Source organism: Austrofundulus limnaeus, unplaced genomic scaffold (genome assembly GCF_001266775.1).
Source record: "Austrofundulus limnaeus strain Quisiro unplaced genomic scaffold, Austrofundulus_limnaeus-1.0 Scaffold505, whole genome shotgun sequence".
NCBI classification, from domain to species: Eukaryota; Metazoa; Chordata; class Actinopteri; order Cyprinodontiformes; family Rivulidae; genus Austrofundulus; species Austrofundulus limnaeus.
Window position 1 is genome coordinate 199,184 of NW_013952907.1, and position 12,126 is coordinate 211,309.

The 12,126-nt window shown below is 40.4% G+C and overlaps 2 protein-coding genes across 2 annotated transcripts in view; both read left to right on the forward strand.

Moving 5' to 3' along the window:
• The window catches only part of fezf1 (FEZ family zinc finger 1), a gene marked incomplete in the record, with an annotated part of 10,523 nt that extends 7,303 nt beyond the window's left edge, over positions 1-3,220 (forward strand). Inside the window, 1 exon segment of the mRNA XM_014025871.1 lies at positions 1,693-3,220. Coding sequence (XP_013881325.1) covers positions 1,693-1,933 — 241 coding nt within the window.
• A 3,225-nt stretch (positions 3,221-6,445) lies between these two features.
• Positions 6,446-12,126, forward strand: part of aass (aminoadipate-semialdehyde synthase) — a gene marked incomplete in the record, with an annotated part of 30,124 nt that continues 24,443 nt past the window's right edge. Inside the window, 2 exon segments of the mRNA XM_014025872.1 lie at positions 6,446-6,551; positions 11,105-11,336. Of these exon segments, the coding sequence (XP_013881326.1) occupies positions 11,118-11,336 (219 nt within the window).

Sequence of the window (12,126 nt, forward strand, 5' to 3'; positions counted from 1 at the left end):
CATGTAGACATGGTCAAGACAATCTCCTGCAGTTCAGGTCAGTGCAGATCATTTTACTTATTAAAGCTCATAATCTTACCACTTGAAACATCACTAGCCCTGAAGCTGCTGGTAGACATCGCGGTTGGAATTATCAAAGGTTTTTGACACCTGAGAGACACCGTAGCAACTCCTTTGCATTTGGAAGCGGGGGGTGGGGGTGGGGGGAGGACCAGGGAGGATGATTCAACCACTCAACCACTAGATGTCACTGAAAACAACAAATCCTACACACTGTGCCTTTAAAAATAGAAGAGAATACAGAATTAAATCTGACTACTGTTGAGAAAAGACTGTGCTAAAGAAAAATTATTACCTATTTTAACTTTTGGGTCGGTGAAAATGTTAAAAAGGGCCAGGTTTGGCCCGCGGACCTTAAGTTTGTGGAAAAACATCTGTAACCTTTGAACACTGAGCTCTGCAGGTCTTTGTCGGTCTTGTTTAGATTTTAATTTGGTGAACAAAAAGTTCTTCTTGTTCGATTAATTTGTTGTACAATACGGACTGAAATTCTTCTAATAAAAGCAGAGAGGTGTCTAACATTAATTAGATATTTGATCACAGGCAGGTCTTTACATTTTGTTCGAAGGAAGATTGTTTACAGTGCCATCTGTGTACAGCTGCATCTGTGTTCAAATGTTTGATTTTCTGGTGGATTGAAGAGAAATTAATCATCATCATCTCACAGATTTGTCACATTTCTGCAGAAACCTACAAAACGTAACTCAGAATCCAGAGTTCTGATGAGAAATATTCATTTTATTTTTGGGTAATGTGACCGCTGGTTTAGAACCTAAATAATAAACTTTTTCCTATACAGTCTGTGTTGGTCTTATTAAGGACCAGAAATCAGCTTTAACTCGTTATTTGGACACAAATGGAAAATTTTTCTGGACTCAAACCACTGGCTGTAAAGTAATGATCATGTGATTGTTTTTACACAGGTTCATCTTGCCTCTTTTTTTTTTACAGTTAATAAATTCAAACATCTGCATTTTATTCTTCAACATTTCTGCTGAAAATGTATCAAATTCAACAAGAACTGATGAGTGTCTCAGCTGTCTTCAATTGGGTTTAAGACTCAATGCTGAGAGTTTCATTAAAACTCCTTCAGTGATCAGATGTTTTACTAACACATACAGACATGTTGGCTCCGCCCCCACCTCCCAGTATGAGTCCTGACTCTGGTCTCTGTTTTGAAACCACAACCCCAATTCTAGTGAAGTAGGGACGTCGTGTAAATAAAAACAGAATACGATGATTTGCGAATCCCAATTGAATACACTACAAAGACAAGATATTTAATGTTCAAACAGAGAAACTAGTTTTTTTTTTTTTTTGCAAATATTCACTCATTTTGAATTTGATGTTGCAACACGTTCCAAAGAATTTGGGACAGGGTCAACAAAAGACTGGAAAAGTTGCTAAGAAAACACCTGTTTTGGAGCATTCCACTGTTGAGCAACTGAAGTTGTTCAACGAGCAAGAATGAGAAACAAATCATCGTATTCTGTTTTTATTTATGTTTGACACAACATCCCAGCTTCTTTAGAATTGTAAAGTCTTGAGGTAAATTTTAGGTGGATGCTTTGATCCTTTGCCTTTTTTTTTTACTGACGTCCTGCTCTCACCCCCCTCCCCCCGCCCCCTTGCAGGAAACTACAAGAACCACAAGCTGACGCACAGCGGGGAGAAGCAGTTTAAGTGCTCCATCTGCAGCAAGGCGTTCCACCAGGTGTACAACCTGACTTTCCACATGCACACACACAACGACAAGAAGCCCTTCACCTGCCCCACCTGTGGCAAGGGCTTCTGCAGGAACTTTGACCTGAAGAAACACATCAGGAAGCTGCACGACCCGGCTGGGGCGCAGTCGCCGCCACAGCCGCACTAACACCCCCCCACCCCCCACCCCACCCCCCAAAGAGCCTGGAGGCGACATGGAAGAACAATCTGATCAAGCTCTGCAGATGTTTCCTGACGTTTTGGTCCCTTTCTTTCAGCTTTGACCAAAATTCGTAAGACAAGCAGCCAGTTTTAGCAATTTTCCTGTCCAATATTTTCCAAATATGTTGATAAAATGTCTGCGAGAGTGAGAGTAACAGTAGAAGGAGCAGAACGTGTTGACCAGATCATGCCAGCAGCTCGTTAGGCCTTGAGCTGCTTCATGAACATCGAACCACACAAACAACCAAAGTTGTTCAGAGGAAAAAAATAAAAACTTCTGTTTCACAATAAAACAGAGTTCTGCAAAAAAAAATATGGCAAATTATTTTAATAAGTATTAGATGTCAAAACTTTTATTTGATAAAAACATCATTAAAGTCCCTGCTTCTATTAGAAATAATTCAATAAATCTAATAGGCCTTATTTTTTATCTTCATAATTTATTTCAAAGTGAAATCCTTCATTTATGTCCACAACATAAAAATACTCACATGGTTAAAGGGTTAAGTAATAAACAAAATTATTGTCTTTCTTCTTTACACTAATAGTCGTATCACCTTAAAACATACAAATACAAATACATGTGAATCATTTATTAAATATTTTATTTAAAATGTTACACTGTAACAAGTTTTATCAGTATTTTTCCAAAGCAGAGGTCACAGAGGTCCCCCCCCAACGTTTTATATCCTGAGTGAAGGTTTAAACCCTGAGCTCAGTTCTGTTTCTGTACCTGTCAGGTTCATTCAGTCTAATATCTAAAGCCAACACCTTCTGTCCTGATGTTTACCAAAGCTTTGACAACAGAGTTGTACCTCAGTGTTTTAGTCATCTTTTAAAAATGATGTCCTTGAAGGAGAGCTCGTTACCAACCACTGATCATGTTTCAGATGGAGATCAGCTCATGAGGAGAAACCAGAGTTTTGTCACTCAGTGTGTATTTTGAATGGCTCTCAGCTACTACCATATTGTGATCACTCAAACTGAATGAGCTGAAGACATTTGTTTTACAATAGCTGGCTCAGGAGCTATTTTGAATTGGTTTGATTCCTAAAGTGTTTCATGTCTGAGAGTTTCAATACAATTTGTCCAGTAATACATGAGATATTTTGCTAACAGACAAGCCAAGCCTCCTCTGCCTTTGCCTTTTAGCAGCTGGTGATAATAAACACTGGTTTTGTTTTTGATCTTGATCAATAACAGCAGCTTTAATGTCCCTACCTTCTGACACTAAATAAATGTGTCTTCTCACATTTGGCTCAGTGTTCCTCCTGTTGTCCAGCCTTCTGTTGTCCAACCTTCTGCTGTCTGATCTTTTGTTGTCCAACCCTCTGTGGTCCATACATTTGGTGTCCAACCTTCTGTTGTCCAACCTTCTGTTGTCCAACCTTCTGTTGTCCAATCTTTTGTTGTCCAACCTTCTGTTGTCCAATCTTTTGTTGTCCAACCTTCTGTTGTCCAATCTTTTGTTGTCCAACCTTCTGTTGTTCAATCTTCTATTGTCCAACCTTCTGTTCTTCTACTTCTGTTGTCCATCCTTCTGTTGTCCAGTCTTTTGTTGTCCGACATTATGTTGCCCAACCTTCTGTTGTCCAAACTTCTGTTGTCCTATCTTTTGTTGTCCAAACTTCTGCTGTCCAATCTTTTGTTACCCAACCTTCTGTTGTCCAACTTCCTGTTGTCCAACTTCCAGTTGTCCAATCTTTTGTTGTCCAACCTCCTGTTGTCCAACTTCCAGTTGTCCAATCTTTTGTTGTCCAAACTTCTGTTGTCCAACCTCCTGTTCTTCTACTTCTGTTGTCTAACCTTCTGTTATCCAATCTTCTGCTGTCTAACCTTCTGCTGTCCAATCTTTTGTTGTCCAACCTTCTGTTGTCCAACCTTCTGCTGTCCAATCTTCTGCTGTCCAACCTTCTGCTGTCCAATCTTCTGCTGTCTAACCTTCTGCTGTCCAATCTTTTGTTGTCCAACCTTCTGTTGTCCAACCTCCTGTTCTAATTCTGTTGTCTAACCTTCTGTTATCCAACCTTCTGCTGTCCAATCTTCTGCTGTCCAACCTTCTGTTGTCCAATCTTCTGCTGTCTAACCTTCTGCTGTCCAATCTTCTGCTGTCTAACCTTCTGCTGTCCAATCTTTTGTTGTCCAAACTTCTGTTATCCAACCTTCTGTTGTCCAACCTTCTGCTGTCCAATCTTCTGCTGTCCAACCTTCTGCTGTCCAATCTTCTGCTGTCCAATCTTTTGTTGTCCAACCTTATGTTATCCAATCTTCTGCTGTCCAACCTTCTGTTGTCCAATCTTCTGCTGTCTAACCTTCTGCTGTCCAGTATTATGTTGTCTAACCTTCTGCTGTCCAATCTTCTGCTGTTCAATCTTCTGCTGTCCAACCTTCTGTTGTCCAATCTTCTGCTGTCTAACCTTCTGCTGTCCAATATTATGTTGTCTAACCTTCTGCTGTTCCAATCTTCTGCTGTTCAATCTTCTGATGTCCAACCTTATGACCAGGAGGAAGTCCTGGTTTTGTCCTGCTTCCGTCCCTGGCCTGTTGATCCTAAGCTAGACCCCACCAAGCCTTTGACCATAAGAAAAAAACAAAACAAACAAAAAACATCAGGTGTTTTCTGGACCCCAACGGGCCCTGTGATAGCCCTAAATGTCTCACATGGTCTGACTCTGATCTCTGGCTCTAACGCTAGACCTGATTGGTCAGTTCACTGAACTCAGAGATTTGGACTGAGGACAGACTGAACTTTACTGCCATCTGATAACTCTTCAGATTAATTGTACTATCATGGACCTTCGGTGGATCCCAGGATGTCAGCTCAGAGAAGTGTGAGCGGTGAGACACCACACATCAACCCTGTCCACTCAGAGTCTGTTCCAGAAGAAAGCTGGTGATGTTTGACCATTTTCCTAATGTTGACAAAGTCTATAAGAATAAACTTAGATGATGACTGTAAAATGTGTTGTTTTTTTTTTGTTTGAATAAAAACTAGTCCCTAAGAACCACATGATTATTCTTATTCCGCCTTCCCTGGGACACGTAAAAACTGTTCCAGTGTTAGATGAAGACACACGGGGTTTCACTAGATGTTCTCAGTTTACTCTCCTGATTCAGTGAGTTTACCAGGTCTGTTCAGCAACCTCCCCCATCAATACACCCAACTCACCATCTGGTGACAGCTCTGACCCTCTCTCCATCAAAACGTAAGGCTGCAGGTCTGATTATATGATGAGAAAATTGATCATTATTGATTGGTGTCCTGGTACCAAACATGATAACAGCCTACACTTAAAACTAATGCCACACCACACCAGTACAAAATCACTCATTTTCCTGCCCTGTCAGCTCGTAGGGGAATCACCACCAACAGGAGCCAAGAGTGGGCGGAGTTTGCTGACAGTCTCCATGGTTTTATTTAGCAGGAAACTCTTTATCATTTCCAGCCGGATCAAACACCAGCTGACTGGTGAGGAACAGATCCAGTTACTGCAGGGGTTACATGCACATTTTCATTCACGTTTTACATGTTACATGTTTATAGCAAAAGTATAGATCAAAGGTGAGGTGTGCGTTGTAACAGGTGAACATGTGCACAGAAATGGAGAAATGATTTAAACTGTAAATATCTGGCAACGTACTGCCAGGTGATTTTTGCCTTTCATTGAGACCTGCCCTGCAGCCAGACATTTCTGTTTTGAGAAGTTCACTGTGGATAAATGAACGCTCAATTGGGCCGAGGATGAGGGCGTAAGTGATTTTATACTTCTGCAGGATTTTTCTAAAAAAAAAAAAAAAAAAAACTCCACTCTGCATGAGACCTGGATTCAAAAACCTTTGGTTCCAGAGAAAATGACCAGTTTTCATGTAACGAACACATGAACCACAGCACTCATACTCAGAATGTGCTGTATAAACTACGGTGTGGAAGCTGACAAGTGATTAATATTCCTTCATGTTAGGCTGATTATTAAAGAGCCACTTCAGGGCCCCAGAACCACAGTGCATACCCCTGGTGGGCCGCTCCTCTGCTCTGGAAGCTCATTGGTTGACCTGCTTCTCAGCTGAAATCGCACGTGGGGCAGCTGAAATGCCTTTAAAGTGACTCCATGGGCCAATCTAACCTATCACAGCTCACAGCCCTGATGTCATAGTCTTTTATCTCATGTAGTAAATTTATTGAATTGCCCCAAATCCCTGGAAAATAAAAAAATAAAGGTCCAAAACTAACTGCAACACCACGGCTTCCCTTTTGTTCAGTTTTATGTCAACTAAATTAAAAGCAGCACGAGTTTAATGCTACTGAAACACTTTAAATCACCCATATTTATGTGTAACTCTGATGTGATTTTATTGTCCCCGAACATGAGTTTAGTAAAAAAAAAAAAAAAAAAAAAAAAAAAAAAATTCGCGTTTTATTTTGAAATCCCGACCGGAAACAGATTAGTTTAGCGCAGCGCGTGTGTGACGTAGTCATGTAGAAGTTGCAGCGTGTGGGGAAGTCCTGTGTGAGTGGCTGCAGCGTTTCTGAGCTAACAGGAGGCGGATAGAAACTGGTCCTAAAGGTGGGTTCGAGTGGGCCGGTTCTGTAGCGGAGTGTCGCTAAACGTGCGGGTCAAGCTTTAATGTGCAGAACTTTTACAATTGGTCTGGTTCCGGAAATAAAAATCACCCATGTGTTCAGATACTTCTCTGTGCATGCTAAAGCTACAGGTCCAGAGCGTTTGTTTAGGAGATAATTACAGAATACCTGTCGCCCGCCGCGTTTCCTGTCAGAGTTTGAAACTAAAATTATGCTGAAATATGACAAACTTGTGGCGTCTATTGTCAAACCTGGAAAATATCTTAACGCGAGATCTCCTGAGATATCGCGAGATGTCACGTTCAGTTCTAGATTACTCGACTGCGATTATAGCAGGTTTTAGTTCTTTAACCGTAAAACTGACTGAGGTAAAGACATTTTCACTGACTAATGGTGACTTAACTGTAAATTATTCATGATAGTTAATGAGTTATTTCAGAGAGATTATTAAATTAGATAAATACAACGCACAGTAAGTAGTGTTACAAAAGACCTTTCAAATGATAAAAAATAACTGCATAGAGTGTATTAAAAAGTTATAGCATCTTAAATTTGGCATGCAGCTCCCACCTAACACCTAAATAGTGCAAAGGCAGGATTATAACGTGTCTGTGGCATAATTCAAAATGCCATGATGTCTTCCTTATTTCTTGGTCAAATATGACAAAGTTCACATCATTTGAAATCTGAATAACAAGATTTATATAAACACTACAGAGAATATATTTTGTAATATTGTTAATAGCAAAAGTTGTCAAATTCAGTTGCAGACAAGCTGCCATGCGGCAATAACTGCAGCCTCTCTGGTCTTAATTTAGTCATCACAACTCGATCAATTAATATCAAATAATTACTGATAACAGATACGAGCACAAAGAACCTGCTGTAGGCAGCTGAGCCAGTAAATCGGTGTTAACACGTATCTGCCCATATTTTTATTTTCAGTGTTTCACTATAATGATTATAACATTAATGATTATAGCATCAACTGAACAGGATCTCTGATTGTCTCATTAGGGTCCAGTTCATATATGCAGGAATTGTATAGACCGGGTGTTATTCATGCTTTTAGCTCTTAATGTAAGTGATGAAACAGATATTTGTGCTTGGCTAGAAGGAAATACAAATGCTACATTTAAAAGATATAAAAGAAACTAATTGTAGATGAGATGGTTTCAAAGTGCACCATGGTGTCAAAATCTTGACATTTTTCCTTCATACATTTCTTACAGTTTAAATGCTTAAAACCAACAGAGACGGCGTGTACATTTTATTTCTGTCTGTGGTGGAAATATATGATATAATCCTGCCTAACTGCTAAGTTCACATTACCTTGACACATTCTGTTCTGTATTTTTTTGATTACTGCCACATTTGTATAATCTGCTCTCATGATTCTTAAAGACGCCATTTGATGCCTAAGGACCTTGCTCTCATTTCATATTGCCTGTGTAACTTGGAATCCCATTATTGGTCATTCGATACAGTTGTCTAACTTGTAAAATTGTGATCGGCTGTTCATGGACTCCACCTGGAAGTATTTATATGCATTTCCTGTCTGTTGCTAGTTCCAGAGCCGGCTCTTGGCATAGGCAAACTAGGTGGTTGCCTAGAGCGCCATCTGCTGGAGGGGGCGCCAGACTGCAGAAGAAAAAATGTACCGTATTTTTTGGACTATAAGCCGCACCCCCCACCCTCCATCAGTAAAAACAAAAACAAAACAGTACACCCAAAATTGTGGTCAAAAAAGTGAATTCAACATCACATTTTATTTTTAAGAAAAAGGTTGGCAAGTTCACCGGTACAAAATAATGATGATGATAATAATAATAATAATAATAATAATAATAATAAACTCTCGGAAAAAAAAGGCGAGAGGTCTGGAATTAAAACATAAAAAGCAAACCTTTAGAAAWTACNGGTAAAGTTCGGAGGAATACGGTTCATTTAACTGACCTTATTTTGGTAGTTTTCTTTAACAGTTTCTGGTCCAACAAAAAGTCTCATTCATTGTCCTCCGGTGCACTGAAACCATCGAAATCCTCCTCTTCAGTGTCGGAGTTAAACAAGCTGCGTCACACAGCGGTATCTGTTCAGTTTCTGTGTCGCTGTCCTCCTGGGCTGGCTCTGAAGCTGTGGTGCCCTCTTCACGTAGCAGTCCAGCCTTTCAGAACCCATTGGTGATGGTGGACTCATTCACTCTGCTCCATACTGTTAGGATCCACTGGCAGACATCAGGAAATGACGCTCTTTGCATTTGGCCAGTTTTTGTGAATGATTTATCCCCGTCAGTCACCCAAGCCTCCCATTTACCTCTGAGTGCTGCTTTAAATACACGATTCACACTGATGTCCAGCGGTTGCAAACACGTTGTTGTACCTCCAGGAATAACAGCAAGATTGAGTTTGTTTTCTTGATGGCTGCTTTCACGGAATCCGTGATGTGGGCCCGCATACTGTCCAATATCGTGTCTGTTGAAGATCTGTCGTGTCGTGTCTGCTACTAGCTAAAACAAAATGGCGCTACACCTCTGGCTAAGCTGGCAGTATGGTCGCTCGGCTGTGGACCGGTCGACGTGCCGTCACGTGATTGTTCGGCGTTTGTTTTCGCTCTGACCTTTCATAGTTCCCCTGAGAAACCCAGAGCCGAGCTGCTGGAAAGCCCTCCCGCTCAGCATACGTCACTGCATGGGATTCCTTCCCCTGGAGTGCAATGCCGAAAAAAAAGTCAGCAGCTCTTCACTCGACGTTTATCCACAAACTGGTCCTGGATTAAGCTCCAAAGTTTTTATCAGTCAGATTTCACCGTGAAAAATGTCTGTTTTATCCCCTTTTATGAGTTTTTGGCCATTGACTATCTTTAAATCGCTGCTTCCTGGTCAACAGTCGGCTCTGGAAGCGATCGCTTTTTTTTCCTTTCTTTTTTTGAAGCGAGTGGTTGAAGCRAATGGAGCATAAGAGCCCCCTGGTGGCTGAAGAAAAAAATCCACGTATAAGCCGCACCGGACTATAAGCCGCATGGTTCAAAGTTCAGGAAAAAAGTTGCGGCTTATAGTCCGAAAAATACGGTAATTATTTGTAATCCCTAGTTCTAACTCTGCTAAGCGCCCCTTTCAATTAGCTTTGTTTTAAAAAAACTATAATGAAGTATTACAGGAAAAATAAACTACTCTACCCATAAAACATTTTCTCCCCTCAATGCAGCAAACGCCCCCACCCTCTCTCTCATGTGATTGACGTTGCACTGACTCGTCCTACTCCGACACTCTGATGGGGCAGGGGCTAGTAGTGCCTCTCAGGTAGCGGTTTGTGTTGACAAACTCAATAACAACAAGTCTGTATTTTGTTGTCCCATACATGTCAACCTCTTCAGACCTGTATAAAATGTCTCAAAAAAGCGCCAGCTACGAAGCAGGAAGAAAGGAGAGCGGAAAAAGTTCAAAACTTATTTCTACTGGCAGAACAGTTTGGAAGATGGTTATTTACTGTTATTTATTGTTTTTTAAATGATCCTACAAGCTCTGACATGTTAGATAAATTAGAAAATGAGGTTTCGAAAAAATCCGTAAGACTTGAAAAAAAATCTGTGAAATTGTCCTATACGTCCGTATACCTGCAAAATGACGTAAAATCCTTGTAACTTACGGACAATCCGTACAAGTTGACAAGTATGTTGTTATTTATTTGCTTTCTGAGAAAGCAAATAAATCTAAGTTTACCATAGTACCTTACACTGTCAAACTTGTTTTTAGGGGTTCAAATTGGGGTGGGTGTGACGTAGTTTGGGAGGTGGGGTGCGCTTCAACTCGCCTAGGGCACCAAAATGGGTAGAGCCAGCACTGGCTAGTTCAGTGGCTACGTGGTGGGACCTCTGATTCATAACCTCTGCGTCGCTGCTCATCTTTGCATATATGCAAACCTATTAAATCATTGACGACCAAACCACGCAGTACACCTTTCTTTTATTCACGTGTTTCTGCCTTTAAGTGGAATATTTCCACGACAACATTTGGCGTCACTGACAGAGACTTCAACGACATGAAGCCATTTCCAGAGCCGAGGGTGAGATGACATCACGACCAGAGTTTTTTGTTTTCACAAAAAAAGCTTTTTCAAATTTGAAAAGAACCAGGATGTTGTGTTTGTAGAAAATTCTCTGAGTTTCTCAGATACTGTAGCAACATATAAGATGACAATGTTTCTATTTTTCTTTTCTTGAAAGTCAACTTTAAATCAAGTAGGAGGAAGATCCTTTTCATTCAATTCTGAGTAAATATTTGTAGCATCTATACAGCTCACAGGGTGCAGCTGGTGTATCACATACATGAGGGACTCTTTTATGTTCAACTGATCTGGAAGGGACGTGGTACTGATTCAGTTTTTTGTGTCTTTGTCATGCCTTAATGCAATAGTTCCAAGAAGTGAATTGTTTTAAAGGGAATTCGCTTCTCATATAACAATATATCAGATGTTCCTTTTTATCTGACCCTCAGCTCCTTCACCAGCCTGTGTTGTTTCCTGTCTTTATCCTAAGCAGGGGAGGAGAAGTCATGTTCAGGGTTCTCTCTCTCCGAGGTAAGAAGAGGCCGAGCTGCCTTGTAGGTCAGCAACGCTATGAGCATCATGGGGTGGTCATGGCCATTCGTCGGGAGGACGTCAACGTTTGGGAGAGGAGGGCGCCACTGGCTCCACGTCACGTCAAAGAGCTCACCAACAATGGTGTCAAAGTGCTGGTTCAACCGTCGAACCGCAGGGCCATTCATGAGAAGGTAAGACTGCCACTCTTGGCTCAAACAAAGAAGTTATTAATACTGTGTTTACCACTATGACCCTCTTATACTGCAAAGTCAGAACTAAATAACATTTTTAAAAACTGAGTTGGGACAAGAACCTTTCTAGCAAGTGCTGAACTACCAAAGGTTTTAAAAAAACAAAATGTTACCCAAAACTGAAAGTCTTTGTGTCTGTGAGTCTAGTTTCCTTCACCATCACTGTGCACTCATAAACTGGTTGAAACCGATGGTCTTTCTGGCCTAAAGGAGAGTTTAATTGAATTAAGGCCATTTGAAGTAGATAATGACCCTCCATTGCTTCAGCTGTGATCTGTATACACCCCACCATGAAGGTATTAAGGTGAGTTGCAATCATTGGAAAGACAAAGGAGCTTAGGGGATAGAGATGTTTGTGAGACCTAAATTTCAAACTAGTTTGAAGGAACAGTTTACTTCGATCCAAGGAATAAGATTGTGGAATAATCTGGACAATGGTGTTAAAATTTATTTATTTATTATTTTTCTATCTGAATCTATTTTTTCAAGAAAAGGGGCAGATGTAAATTTTTTTCTTCTTCTGCTTCCTTTCATTTATGATTTTCATTTTTTATTGTATATAGAATTTATGTTTTATTTTTTTCGTAAGAAATTAATAAAAAAAAGTTTATAGAAAAACTGAGAGGGGAGATTATTTCATTACAAGGGTTTTTGGGTACAAAATGATTTCCCAAAGATTTCATATTCCAAGAAACACCATTGGGAGCATGTAAAATACTACAGGTAATAG